Below are 14,671 nucleotides of genomic sequence, written 5' to 3' on the forward strand. Positions count from 1 at the left end.
TCAGCAGTAGCTCCGGGTCTGCCCCTCAGAGTGCACCGTCCAGTTGGGAGCCAGGCACGCAGGCGGTGGGGGCGGCCCCTCCTTCCTCTCCACGTTGCCATACTGGGGGGGCAGGCGCTTGGCATAGGGGGAGTAGGGCCCCAGCCGGTAACCGTCCAGCAGGCCAGGGCTGAGGAGGGCAGGAGGCCGGGGCTTGGGCTCAGCGTAGGTGGTGAAGGGGGGAGTGCAGCCGGTGGCTGGCTCCCAGCCAGGTGGCGCTGGGCGGTAGAACCGCAGCATGGTGCCGCCACAGGGCAGCACGTCTAGTAGCTGGCGGTAAAGTCCGGGCACTGATGGCGGTCCGTAGGCCCAGCCTGGTGCTGCCTGCAGGCCCTGCCTCTGTTTCTGCGGCAGGGCCGGCACCGGGGGGCGGCGCAGGGCGGCGCAGGTAGCGCCAGGGTCAGAGCGGCTGCGCAGGTGCCCGCCCTCCGGCGGAGGGGAGGCCGAGGCGGAGGACGAGGATGAGGGGGGGGTGGCCCTGCCGCGGCGGTGCCCCCCGGCCTCTGGCCCTGCGGCAGGGCCAGCAAAGGGGACGTTGACATAGATGGGCTCCGGTGGCTCGTAGCGGACGCGCCCGTCCTCGAAGATGGCCCAGAGGGGTGGTGTTGGGGCCGAGGGGTTGGGCCTGGGCTGCTGGAAGACGCCGTAGGAGGCATTGAGGGCGGCCATGTACTCGCGGGGTGCCGGGAGGCGCGGGGGGCCCAGGGGCCAGGGCCGGTAGACGGGCGGCTCTGGGACGATCTCGTAGTACAGGTTCTCGGCTGCGGGCTCCAGCAGCGGGCGCTGGGGGGGTGTGGCAGCGCCGGGGGGGCGGGGAGCTAGGAAGTGGTGGCGCTGGTGCAGCTGTGACTCCGGAGGATATGGAGGGGCAGCGCAGGGGGGGCCCAGCCACTGGGGGGTGGCGTTGAGACAGGCTGCAGGTGGGGGGTGGAAGTGCAGGGGGGTTGGGGGCTTGGGTGGGGCCTGCGGGTGGCGGGGGGCAGGGTCCAGTGCTCGGGGGAAGGGCAGCGGCTGGGTCTGGCAGGGCGGGTGGGGTTCGGGGCCCCAGTGGTGGGTGTCAGGGAGGGCTTTGCTGTAGTGGGAAGGGGCTGCCAAGCTGGCCCTGCCCCCCTCCCTACCTGGGGCAGGAGCCTTGGCCAATGTGACCTGTAGGAGAGAGAAGGGGGGTCAGTGAGGGGGAGGTTCACACACACACACACACACAGTCCCCCCTCTAGTTGACCCCCAGCCTTCCATCACAGCCCCAACCTCAGCAGCCCACTGTACCCCCAAACCCCACACTGCACCCCAATCCCCCAGTTCCTCCCACTGAACCCCCAATCCCACCCAGTCCACCCACCCGACCACAACCCTTCAAACTGCCCCTGCTGCAGCCCCCCGCAATCTCCCCATCCATCAACAATCGTCTAAATTCCCTCACTGTAACCCCCTATTCCCCCATCCAGCCGCAACCCCATTGAATCCCCCCAGCCACCAAACCTCACCCCAACCTGACTGCCTATCGCCCCCCAACCCCCCTTACTGCCCCCAGTCCAACCCACTGCTCCCCACTGTCTCCACAACCCCCCAAACTCTCCTTTCTTGCCCCACTGCCCCCCAAACCCCATCACCTACCTGCCCTCCTCCCAGGCCCCCCAAATCCCCCTTGTTCAAACTGGGAAACCCCCCTGCCCCAACCCAGCCACCAATTCCCCCCCCCCCACCCTAAGGGTCCAATGCCCCTAACTCCCTCCCACCCAACCCCTGTCAGCGATCCCTCCCCCTCCACCCCCACACACCTGGGGGCCCCCTGCACGCTCCTGACGCTGGCCCCGGGGTTCCCCCTCACTCTGCTGGCGCTGCAGAGAGGGGTCAGGGAGCTGGGCAGCAGGGCCAGGGCGCACCACAGAGTACAGGGTGCCCGGCCCCATTGCTGCACCCTCCCCCCCACCTTCCAGGGACAGGGAGCGCCGGAACTGGGCACGCTGCTCCCTGCGTGGCGCCCCTTGCTGCTGCCGGGCGGCCCGGTGTGCGCTCTCTGCCAGTGCCAGCGCCATCAGCCGGGCTGGGTTCTTTGGGGGCGGCGGGGGCGGCACGTGCCGAAACAGGCACAGCGCCCCGGGCAGTGGGGGGGAAGCCTCCGACTCAGGACCTGAAGGGGGAGAGGAGAAAAGAGGGTAGTCAGTGCCAGCAGCACCCAGCAGGGGGCGCTGTAGGGGGGTGCGGCTGGGTGCTGGCTGTGCGGGGAGCTCCCGGCTACTCCAGCCCTGGCCTTACCCAGCAGGAGGTGCTGTAGGAGGCTGGGGCGTTGTTGCGTGCTCCCCAACTCCCCCAGCAGGGGACACGGGGGGGGGTGTCTGTTTGTGGGGGGGGGGGTTGGCTGGGGGAGGGGATGGTTCTGGCTGGGCAGTTCTGACTGAGGGTTCTGGCAAGGTGGTTCCAGCTGTGGGGGTTCCGGCTGGGCAATTCCGGCTGGAGGGGTTCTGGCTGGGGGTGGGGTCTGGCCATGGGGTTCTGGCTGGGGCCTTCAGGCCTGGGTGAGTTCTGGCTGGTGGGGGATTCTGGCTGGGGCTGGGAGGTTCCGGCCAGGGGGGTGTTTCAGCTGGATGGTTCTGCCCTGGGGGTTCCAGCGGGGAGGTGGGGGGGGAAGGGGGGAGGGGAGCTTCTGGCTGGCGGGGAGTTCTGGGGGGGGCTGGGAGGTTCTGGCTGGGGGGGGGGCTTCCAGCTGGTGGGGAGTTCTGGAGGGGGCTGGGAGGTTTTGGCGGGGGGCGGGTTCTGGCTGGCGGGGAGTTCTGGAGGGGGCTGGGAGGTTCGGGGGGGGGTTCTGCCTGGCAGGGAGTTCTGGAGGGGGCTGGGAGGTTTTGGCGGGGGGGGGGGGAGGATTCTGGCTGACGGGGAGTTCTGGAGGGGGCTGTGAGGCTCCGGCGGTGGGGGGGGGGGGGGTTCTGGCTGACGGGGAGTTCTGGAGGGAGCTGGGAGGTTTGGGGCGGGTTCTGGCTGGCTGGGAGTTCTGGAGGGGGCTGGGAGGTTTTGGCGGGGGGGTTCTGGCTGGCGGGGAGTTCTGGAGGGGGCTGGGAGGTTCGGGGGGGTTCTGGCTGGTGGGCAGTTCTGGAGGGGGCTGGGAGGTTTTGGCGGGGGGCGGTTCTGGCTGGCGGGGAGTTCTGGAGGGGGCTGGGAGGTTCGGGGGGATTCTGGCTGGCGGGGAGTTCTGGAGGGGGCTGGGAGCTTTTGGCGCACTCACTCTGGGCCAGGCTTCCGCTCTCGGCTTGGGTCAGTTTGTGCTGCACCTCACGCTGGCAGCTGTCAGTCAGCATCCCGTCGCCGGCCTGCAGCAGCCGGGAGATCATGTGGGGGGGGCTGCACGTTCCCCAGCGCCGTCCGGGCCTCAGCACACCCCCAGCCTCACCCCCCCCAAGCATCTCCAGCACCTTGGCAGGCAGTGAGATGGCCACGGGCTCCGAGATCTCCAGGGCAGCTGTGGGAGGCTCCGGGCCGCGGGGTGAAAGCGCCCGGGTCACCTTGCAGGCGAAGGGAAGGCGGGCGGGGCTGGGGGCCGAGTCAGAGGCCTCAGAGAGCGAGGGGCGCCAGGGGGGGCTGTGCCGGAAGGGGAGCAGGTCCAAGTCCAGGAAGCCGGGGGGGCTGAGCTCTGGGTCCGAGTCCAGCTCGCCCTCATCGTCCAGCCAGAGGGAGGTGCGGCGATGGGGTGCCAGGCTCTCGCTGTAGCCGCCGGAGGCCGAGGAGCTCAGCGACTCGCAGGAGCGGCAGGGCTTGAGGGGGGCTGGCGGGGACCCGGGGAGGGCTCCAGGCAGGGCCGGGAAGGCGTCGCTGCTGGAGCGCGGGCGCCGCAGGCGGTTCAGTTTGTGCAGGCCTTGGGGACAGATGGACAAACAGCAGCGTAAACAACCCTGAGACGGCAGGCAGCTGGGGAACAGCCACACATAATGCCGCATGGGAACAGCTCACTTGGCACTGAGATGCAGCCATCTCTGGGGCGGGGCAGCTGGGGAACAGCCACACATAATGCCGCATGGGAACAGCTCACCTGGCACTGAGATGCAGCCATCTCTGGGGCGGGGCAGCTGGGGAACAGCCACACACAACATCATACAGGGACTGCTCACCCAGCACTGGGACACAGTCACCTCTGGGGTGGGGCAGCTGGGGAACAGCTGTACATAACGCTGCATGGGGACAGCTCGCCCGGCACCGAGACACAGCCACCTCTGAGGTTGGCTTCCCCCTGAACGTCCCCTCCCCGCCCCTCGTGCTGCCCCTCATACCCGCGGTGCTGGACTGAGACGTGAGTGACTCCTCACTCTTGGCGGATCGCAGCGTGACAGTGTCGGCCCGGAGCCCTGCAGGGAGAGGGGAGGGGTGAGAATATCAGCCCCCCTAGTCCTCCCGCAGCCCCCCACCCCCGTATCCATCCCCTGCCTGGACCCCACTGACATCCTCTACTCCCACCTCTCCTGCCCCCAGCACTGCCCTGTCCCCACCTCCGCTCCCGGGAACACCCCAGACAGGCCCCCCAACACTCCTTCCTTCTCCCAGAAAAAACGGTTCCCTACCTTCTCTAACTGTTGCTCCTTGAGATGTGTTGCTCGTGTCCATTCCCTGCTATGTGTGCGCGCGCCCACGGGCCCGGCTGCCGGAGATTTTTCCCTTAGCAGTATCTGTAGGGCCGGCTCTGGCGCCCCCTGGAGTCCTGCGCCCATGCGCCGGTATATGGGGCGCCACCGGTCCCTTCTTGCTAACAACTCCGGCAGCGGGGCAGGAGGGCAGGTCGTGGGATGGGCATGAGCAATGCATCCTGAAGAACAGCAGCTACGAGAGGGAGGTACTGTTTTTCCTTCTTTGAGTGCTTGCTTGTGTCGATTCCAAATTAGGTGACTCCCTGGACGTGGTTCATGGACGTGCTGCTTGCAACACTGCTCTGCCAAGCTGGCCTCGTCCTGGGCCTGCTGGCTGATGGCATATGGACCGAGGACCAGGTGGCGGCTCTGCAGATACCCCGGATACCTGTGCGAGGAAGGCCGCTGACAAAGCGTGCGCTCTGGTGGAATGGGCAGGCAGGATGGCCGGCAGTGACACCTCTGCTTGCTCATAGCAGAGCCTGATGCAGGCGGTTATCCACAAGGAGCTTCTCTGAGCGGACACAGGCAAACCTTTCATCCTGTCCGCCCTGCGACGAGGAGCTGCGCTGATTTACGGAAGGGTTTGGTCCCCTCAATGCAGAAGGCTAAGGCCTGCCTAACATCCATAGAGTGTAACCGATGCTCCTTGTTCGCCTTGTGAGGCTTCAGGAAGAAACCCGGTAGGAAGAGGTCCTGATTATTGCGAACTGTGACACCACCTTAGGTAAGAAGGCTGGGTGGGGGCTCAGCTGGACCTCATCCTTGTAAAACACCATGTAAGGGAGTGCTGACGTCAACGCTCTAATCTCGGAGACCCTGTGGGCCGACGTGATCACCGCCAGGAAGGAGACCTCCCATAAGAGGAGCAGCAGAGAACACGAAGTCAGCAGCTCGAAAGGGGGACCTGTGAGCCTCGCTAGCACCAGGTTTAGGTCACAAGGAGGGATGGGATCCCAAACCTGTGGATATAGCTTCTCCAGACCCTTCAGGAACCTGATCGTCACGTCATGAACAAAGATTGACCTGCCCTGGAGGAGCGGGTGAAAGGCTGAGATGGGCGACAAGTGAACCCTGATTGCCAGGCCCTGGTGCTTGAGGGGGAGCAGGTAGTCCAAGATGGATTGTAGCAATGACCGGGAGGAAGAAAGACCTCGATCCGCGGCCCTTAATAGATGAAGCGTTTCCACTTGACCAGGTAGGTCGCCCTGATGGAGGGCTTCCTTCTACTCAACAGGATGTGTTAGACTTGCTCCGAGCAGGCCTGTTCCTCCACGTTCAGCCATGCAAAGCCATGCCATAAGATGCAGCGACGCTAGGTTCGGATGGAGCAGACAGCCTTGGTGCTGTGAGAGCAAGTCTGGGCGAAGCGGGACCGCTAGTGAGGTTGCCATCGAGAGATCCAAAAACCTGCCGAACCACGCCGGAGCTACCAGGATGCCCTTCGCTTTGTCTCTAGGACCTTGTGAACTGGGGGTATCAGTGGGAAGGCGTAAAGCGGCCCCCATCCAAGGGCGCAGGAAAACCGGGAAGGCGTACAGCGGCCCCCATCCAAGGGCGCAGGAAAGCCGGGAAGGCATACAGCGGCCCCCATCCAAGGGCGCAGGAAAGCCGGGAAGGCGTACAGCGGCCCCCATCCAAGGGCGCAGGAAAGCCGGGAAGGCGTACAGCGGCCCCCATCCAAGGGCGCAGGAAAGGCGGGAAGGCGTACAGCAGGCCCCATCCAAGGGCGCAGGAAAGCCGGGAAGGCGTACAGCGGCCCCCATCCAAGGGCGCAGGAAAGCCGGGAAGGCGTACAGCGGCCCCCATCCAAGGGCACAGGAAAGCCGGGAAGGCGTACAAAGGGCCCCATCCAAGGACGCAGGAAAGCCGGGAGGCATACAAAGGGCCCCATCCAAGGGCGCAGGAAAGCCGGGAAGGCGTACAGCGGGCCCCATCCAAGGGCGCAGGAAAGCCGGGAAGGCATACAGCAGGGCCCATCCAAGGGCACAGGAAAGCCGGGAAGGCGTACAGCGGCTCCCATCCAAGGGCGCAGGAAAGCCGGGAAGGCGTACAGCGGCCCCCATCCAAGGGCGCAGGAAAGCCGGGAAGGTGTACAGCAGGGCCCATCCAAGGGCACAGGAAAGCCGGGAAGGCGTACAGCGGCTCCCATCCAAGGGCGCAGGAAAGCCGGGAAGGCGTACAGCGGCCCCCATCCAAGGGCGCAGGAAAGCCGGGAAGGCGTACAGCAGGGCCCATCCAAGGGTGCAGGAAAGCCGGGAGGCGTACAGCAGGGCCCATCCAAGGGCGCAGGAAAGCCGGGAAGGCGTACAGCGGCCCCCATCCAAGGGCGCAGGAAAACCGGGAAGGCGTACAGCGGCCCCCATCCAAGGGCGCAGGAAAGCCGGGAAGGCGTACAGCGGCCCCCATCCAAGGGCGCAGGAAAGCCGGGAAGGCGTACAGCGGCCCCCATCCAAGGGCGCAGGAAAGCCGGGAGGCGTACAGCAGGGCCCCCATCCAAGGGTGCAGGAAAACGTCGGACAGGGAGTTACTGGCTAGCCCGTAAAATGAGCACAACTGCTGACACGTCCTGTTCTGAGTGGCCACGAATAGGTGCACCTGGGGAGTCCCCCACCTGGGGGAGATCGTGCTGACAACCTTTGGGTGGAGTGACCACTCTTGGCGAGAGGAGAAGTAGCTGCTGAGGAGATCTGCCCGCGCGTTCTGGGCGCCCGGGAGGTGCGAAGCCTTGAGATGACCAGCCTGCTGCACACAGAAGTCCCACAGGCGAAGAGCCTCTCGACACAGGGCAGACGAGTGGGCCCCGTCTTGCTTGTTGAAGAACATTGCTGCTGTATTGTCCGTCAAGATCTGCACCACTCTGCCCCTTAGATAGGGAGGAATGTATGGCAAGCCGAGCGTATCGCCCTGAGCTCTCTGGCCTTTCTGTGAAGAGAACCAGAGACCTTGGGTACTGCAGCTGCCAAGCTGGGCTCCCCACCCCCGATCCGACCAATGTTACCGATGAGAGTGAAGCTATGAAGGGGCTGGGCACCGAGCCAGAGATGACAGGACATTCGACAGAACTGTAACCATTAGCTCCAGGTCGTGAGAAGACCAACTCCAGCCACATCTGGAGACTGAGCTGCAGCCATACATGTTGCACCACGTCGGTACACGCCGCCATGTGACCCAGCTGCTGGTGGCATACCTGGGTGGCTGTGAGCGACTGGGCTCTGACATGCCCGGAACCGGGACTCCGGCAGGTAGGCTCTGGCATGGGTGGAGTCAAACACTGCTCGTATAAACTCTATTCTCTGAACGGGGGACAGAGTCAACTTCTGGTCTTTGAGATGCAGGCCTAGATCCCGACATGTGCTGCACGTGAGCCTGGGACCTGCCTCTGACCAGCCAGTCCTCAGGGATGGGTAGATTTGAATGCCGCGACACCTCAGGGAAGCGGCCAGCACCACCATGCACTTCATGAAGCCCCTTGGAGCAGAGGAGAGGCTGAAGGGCAGTGCCGTGAACTAGTAGAGGCACTGCCCCACCACCAAACGGGGGAATCTCCTGTGGCCATGGAAGACAGAAATATGGAAGTAGGCGCACGTTAAGTCGAGAGCAGCGTACCAGCCTCCCGGATCCAGAGAGACCAGGCAGAACTTTGACATCTTCAGATACCTGTTGAGGCGACACAGGCCTAGGATGGGTCTGAGGCCCCCCTTGGCCTTTGGGATTAGGAAATACCGGGAGTAAAACCCTTTCCCCCTAATGTCTAGGGGAACCTCCTCCCCGGCCCCCAGACGTAGGAGGGAATTCCCCTCCTGGATGAGGAGCTGCTTGTGAGAAGGGTCCCTGAAGAGGGCCAGGGAAATGGGGTGTGAGGGGGAGATGGAGGAAAACTCCAGGGTATAGCCAACTGTTGTGGTGTTGAGCACCCAGCGGCCTGAGGTGACCTTGGCCCATGCAGGAGAAAGGGAGACAGGCGGTCCCGAAACAAACGGGGGGATAGATCCTGGGATGAGACTGTAACTCCGGCCTCAGGCACGCCCTCAGAATGCCTGCCGACGGCCGCCTGAGCAATGCGCAGGGCCTCGCTGGGCAGCCGAGGGGGCTGGGGAGGGGCAGCAGCATTTAAAGCCCCTGGCTCTGCCGCTGAGGGCCGGAGAATCTATGCGGCTGGAGTCCCAGGTGTTAGCACCGTGTCCCCCCAGCAACACCTGTCGTCCGGAGTCCCAGGTGTTAGCCCCGTGTCTCCCCCGCAACGCCTGTCGTCCGGAGTCCCAGGTGTTAGCACCGTGTCTCCCCAGCAACACCTGCCGGCCCGAGTCCCAGGTGTTAGCCCCGTATCCCCCCAGCAACGCCTGCCGTCCGGAGTCCCAGGTGTTAGCACCGTGTCTCCCCAGCAACACCTGCCGGCCCGAGTCCCAGGTGTTAGCCCCGTGTCTCCCCAGCAATGCCTGCCGGCCGGAGGCCCAGATGTTAGCACCGTGTCTCCCCAGCAACGCTTGCCGTCCGGAGTCCCAGGTGTTAGCACCGTGTCTCCCCAGCAACGCTTGCTGGCTGGTTTTATCGCTGTGGTGGCCCCGGCAATGGTGAGCAGTGCCGGGAGGCAGTAGCGTAGCTAGGGGGGCAGCAGGGGGAGCGGCCACTCCCCCACTGAGCACAAGTGGCGCCGTGTCAATTTCTTGGTGCCTTTGTACTCACCCAGGGGAGCGATAAAAAAAAAAAAAGCGCCACCCGCTGTGGCGCTTTTATTTTACTCACCCGGTGGCGCTCCGGGTCTTCGGCGGCAGGCCCTTCACTCGCTCCAGGTCTTCGGTGGCGGGACCTTCAGTGCTGCCGAAGACACCCGGAGCGAGTGAAGGTCCCGCCGTCGAAGACCCGGAGCGCCGCCAGGTGAGTAAAAGCGCCGCAGCGGATGGCACCTATTTTTTTTATTGCTCAGTGGTTTGAGCATTGGCCTACTAAACCCAGGGTTGTGAGTTCAATCCTTGAGGGGGCCTCTTAGGGTTCTGGGGCAAAATCAGTACTTGGTCCTGCTAGTGAAGGCAGGGGGCTGGACTCGATGACCTTTCGGGGTCCCTTCCAGCTCTATGAGATAGGTATATCTCCCTGTTCCCTCCACCTGGCTACACCACTGCCGGGAGGAACCCGGTGCTGGTGGGGCTCGCCGTAGGCAGAGGGACTCAGCGCTGAGTCGGAGTGGGAGGGTTCTGAGGCCCGTCTGAGAGTTGCCTCCAGGAGAAGGGCTTGGAGATGAACGGCCCTGTTCTTCCGAGTGCGCCGTGAAGCCCTGACAGATCTGGCACTTCTCTTTGATGTGCGATTCCTCCAGAGACCTCAGACAGCTGGTGCAGGGCTCACTGACCGGCATAGGTCTATGGCAGACGGCTGGGATCCCTGGGAATGGGGCAAGCCCCGTGCTGGGGACAAAGTCCCTAAAGGGACTAACTGTCCCCTTACTAAAACTTAGTGGGATTTTTGGTTGACCAGTACCAAAAGAAAGGGGAAGGGTCAATGGGAAATCAGGACCCTGAGACTGACAGTCCCCAGGGGCAATGGGGAGAGGCCAATGCTCCAGGTCAGCCTGATTGACAGGGTGGGCAGGCTAATCAGGGACTCAGGAGGCCAGGACGGTCCTGTCCTCCGTGTGAGCTGGAATTGCCTGGGTCAGACAGACTGGGGCCAAGCTAAGGCCCAGTGGCCTAATGGATAAGGCAATAGCTTCCTAAGCCAGAGATTGTGGGTTCATGTCCCAGCTGGGGTGAAAAACTACTTTCTTAGGGAGAGGGATAGCTCAGTGGTTTGAGCATTGGCCTGCTAAACCCAGGGTTGTGAGTTCAATCCTTGAGGGGGCCATTTAGGGATCTGGAGCAAAAAGCTGTCTGGGGATTAGTCCCCCTTTGAGCAGGGGGTTGGACTAGATACCTCCTGAGGTCTCTTCCAACCCTGATATTCTATGATTCTAAGGAGAGATCAGGGGCCCACGTTGTGCTGGGAGCAGAGCTGGTGCAACCAGGGCCAGAGAAGCAGCCCACGGAGCTGGAGGAAGAGCGAGGGGGACCCTGGACAGCGGACCCAGCGCAGGGAGATGCCCCCAATCAAGAGGCCTTGCAGGTCAGACTCGGAGGGGAGGGGGATCGTCACCCTGACGGGGCGGGGGTGATGCTGGGAAGAAGGGTCCTGCCACCTAAAGCCTGAGGGCGTGTGGCCACCACCAGAGCAAGTGTCCGACCCGCAGCATCCCTGCAGCACAGCCAGGGCCTGGGCAGGGGCCTGGGACATGTGAGGAACAGACTGAACTTCCCCGGCATCCCAGAGATGCTGGTTGTGATGTCCCCATGCCACAGAGCGGGGTGACGGGTTTTCCTTTAACCTTTCCCGTTTTTTCCTTATTTTTTTAAATTGGATGCAGTTTAATAAATTGTATTTGCTTTGAACTGTATGTAACGATCAGCGGGTCAGGGAAGCATCCAGTGCAGAGAGAGCACCCCAGAGTGGGCACACCCTAGACCCTGCCCTATGTGACCACAACAAGGTTGGGGTTCAAGCCCCCCAGGAATCCTGGGCCCAGACTTGTTGGGGTTCTGAGGACTCTGCCACACAGGAGATGGAAGGGGAGGCCCTGAGGTCAGGCAGGCCTCTGGGTAAAGGGAGTGGAAGCGAGGACTCAAATCCTTTCACTAGCCCATTTCACCGGTGTAGTGTATAAGCCAGGAAAGTTCCCCACAATAGTGGGAACCATTCCCCTGCTTACATAACTATCTAACCCAGGTTTCAGAGTAGCAGCCGTGTTAGTCTGTATCCGCAAAAAGAACAGGAGTACTTGTGGCACCTTAGAGACTAACAAATTTATTAGAGCATAAGCTTTCGTGGGCTACAGCCCACTTCTTCGGATGCATATATATGCATATATATGCTCTATATGCATCCGAAGAAGTGCGCTGTAGCCCACGAAAGCTTATGCTCTAATAAATTTGTTAGTCTCTAAGGTGCCACAAGTACTCCTGTTCTTTTATCTAACCCAGGGGTCGGCAACCTACGGCACGCGTGCCAAACACGGCATGCGAGCCGATTTTGAGTGGCACGCAGCTCCCTGCCGCGGTCCCGGCCCCCAGCCCCACTCAGCCCCCCCGCCCACCGCTCTCCCCTGCGGGGGCAGGAGGCAGAAGCTTGGTTCTGCAGCAGCCAAGCTTCCCCCCTCCCCCGCTTCTTCCCCCAGCGTGGTGCTTTCCTGCCCCTCCTCCTCTCCGTCCCTGCGCCAATCAGCTGATGGCCCTAGCGAGGGGGAGGGGGAAGTGCGGCAGCGTGCACACAGCTCCGTAGAGGACGCAGAGAGAGGTGGGGACGGAGCCTGGGGGAAGGGGGTGGAACAGGGCATATCCCTTCCAGCCCCCTGCCATGAGCCGCTCAGGGCTGGGGGCTGGGAGCACCCCCACGAGCCGAGCACCCCAGCCTTCTGCCCTGTACCCCCCACGCCCCCCAGCCCGCTGCCCTGACCCCTGAAACACACACACACACACCCCAGGTCTGGGGTCCCGGCCGCAGGCCCTGATCAGCCCGCTGCCGGCCTAGGTGAACAGAACCCCAGGCTGGCAGCGAGCTGAGCAGGCTGGTGGCGTAAGATCAGCATTTTAATTTAATTTTAAATGACGCTTCTTAAACATTTTGAAAACCTTGTTTACTTTACATACAATAGTTTAGTTATATATTATAGACTTATAGAAAGAGACCTTCTAAAAACGTTAAAATGTATTACCGGCACGCGAAACCTTAAATTACAGTGAGTAAATGAAGAAAGGTTGCCGACCCCTGATCTAACCTAATTACTCACCTAACTAACTACTTCATGATCTAGATCCAACTATATCCAACAACTATAAAGTTACACCGCTCAGAGCACTTTGGAATCACAAAGGGAGACAAGGAACTGAGGGGTGCGGCGCCCCATATACCGGCGTGTGGGTGCAGGGCTACATGGGGTGCCAGAGGTGGCCCTACAGATACTGCTAAGGGAAAAATCTCCGGCAGCTGGGCCCGTGGGCATGCGCACACCTAGCATGGAATGGACATGAGCAAGCACTCGAACATACACCCCCCCATCCCCACTCCATGGGGCAGGGGGAGAGACAGAGAGAACAGGAGGAAGACAGATGTGGGGCTGGGAGGTCGGTGTGGAACTGGGGGGAGGTTTGTGGGGCAGGGCTGGAAATGGGGGGTACGTGGGGCAGGGGGAAGCTGGGAGGCTGTGGGAAGCTGGGGGGCTGCATAGGGCGGCGTGGGGCAGGAATCAGGGGGGTTGCGTGGGGCAGGGTTCACTCACCCGTCTGCCCGCCCGGGTGCTGCACTCTCTTGTGGCTGATGGCAGGTGCCCTGCCCAAGGCGAAGAAGGTTTTCCAGCTCCCGCCCCGCGCCTGGCGCCTGTGGAGAGACAGCGTCAGCCCAACCCATGGCCCTGCCAGCCCCATTCCACACACCCCTGAGCCCACCACCTTCTGGGGCCAGGTCGGGGCTGGCACCCCCTGGGGGGGGGGGGAAGGCCCCCATGCCCCATCCCCCCTGAGTTCACCAGCCCCCACCCCGGAGCCGGCAACCCCTGTGGGAGAAGGCCCCATTACCTGTCATGGGGGGAGTCCAGCGTGAGGGGCAGCCTCCCCGGGGGCCCCCATCCGGTCTCGGCCTCAGGTCTCTTGGCCTGGCCAGGGGCCGTGTGCTGGGCCTGGGCCTGCGTCCGGGCCTGAGCCTCCTCCAGAGAGAGCAGGCGGGTCGAGGGGCAGCTGCCCAGCAGAGACTTGGGACGCGGGAGGTAGGAGCGCCCTGGGAGACAGGGAGACAGACAGAGGGGGGGTCAGCTGGGCCTGCCCCACAGGAATCTCAGTCCCTCCCTGCAGCACAGCGCCCCCTACTGAGCCCCTAAGCCCCTCTCTGCAGCTCCCCACAGCACGGTGCCCCCCACCCTGTTTCCTGCAGCACAGCGCCCCCTGCTGAGCCCCCCACCCCGCTCCCCGCAGCACAGCGCACCCTGCTGAGCCCCCACCCCACTCCCTACAGCACAGCACCCCCTGCTGAGCTCTGCCCCGCTCCCTACAGCACAGCACCCCCTGCTGAGCCCCCACTCCCCGCAGCACAGCGCCCCTTTCTGAGCCCCCGCCCCGCTCCCCACAGCACAGCGCCCCCTGCTCCTCTCCCTGCAGCACAGCACCCCCTGCTGAGCCCCCCACCCCGCTCCCCGCAGCACAGCGCACCCTGCTGAGCCCCCACCCCACTCCCTACAGCACAGCACCCCCTGCTGAGCTCTGCCCCGCTCCCTACAGCACAGCACCCCCTGCTGAGCCCCCACTCCCCGCAGCACAGCGCCCCTTTCTGAGCCCCCGCCCCGCTCCCCACAGCACAGCGCCCCCTGCTCCTCTCCCTGCAGCACAGCACCCCCTGCTGAGCCCCCCGCACCCTGCTCCCCACAGCACAGCGCCCCCTGCTGAGCCCCCACCCTGCTCCCCGCAGCATAGCGTCCCCTGTTGAGCCCCCACCCCGCTCCCCGCAGCACAGCGTCCCCTGCTGAGCCCCCCGCACCCTGCTCCCCACAGCACAGCGCCCCCTGCTGAGCCCCCCGCACCCTGCTCCCCGCAGCACAGCGCCCCCTGCTGAGCCCCCACCCTGCTCCCCACAGCACAGCGTCCCCTGCTGAGCCCCCCGCACCCTGCTCCCCACAGCACAGCGCCCCCTGCTGAGCCCCCACCCCGCTCCCCACAGCACAGCGCCCCCTGCTCCTCTCCCTGCAATATAGTGCCCCCTACTCAGCCCCAAGCACTATGGTGCCCCCTAGTGCCAGCAGCAGGACAGGATTTAACACGCTGGCAGGCTGCGGGGTCTCACCGTGGAAACCAGCGATGGCCCTGTGAGCCCAGGGGAGAGGCTCGACCCCGCAGAGAAGCAGCAGCGCAGCTGGGCACTGGGCGTTGTTACCTGGGTGAGGGGCGGGCAGCCAGATACCAGTGCAGGGCCCAGCCCCCTCAGCATGGCCGGGCGCTGGGCTCAGGGCT

At 63.7% G+C, this 14,671-nt stretch overlaps 1 protein-coding gene across 1 annotated transcript in view; it reads right to left on the reverse strand.

Annotated features, from left to right (window-relative positions):
* ARHGAP33 (Rho GTPase activating protein 33) overlaps positions 1-14,671 on the reverse strand; it is a 41,112-nt gene continuing 26,441 nt past the window's right edge. The window contains exons 12-17 of the mRNA XM_065420276.1: positions 13,250-13,448; positions 12,955-13,052; positions 4,299-4,373; positions 3,260-3,886; positions 1,818-2,170; positions 1-1,185 (exon numbers count right to left, since the gene is read on the reverse strand). Of these exons, the coding sequence (XP_065276348.1) occupies positions 1-1,185; positions 1,818-2,170; positions 3,260-3,886; positions 4,299-4,373; positions 12,955-13,052; positions 13,250-13,448 (2,537 nt within the window). The remainder of the gene's footprint in view (positions 1,186-1,817; positions 2,171-3,259; positions 3,887-4,298; positions 4,374-12,954; positions 13,053-13,249; positions 13,449-14,671) is intronic.

Source organism: Emys orbicularis, chromosome 20 (genome assembly GCF_028017835.1).
Source record: "Emys orbicularis isolate rEmyOrb1 chromosome 20, rEmyOrb1.hap1, whole genome shotgun sequence".
NCBI lineage: Eukaryota > Metazoa > Chordata > Testudines > Emydidae > Emys > Emys orbicularis.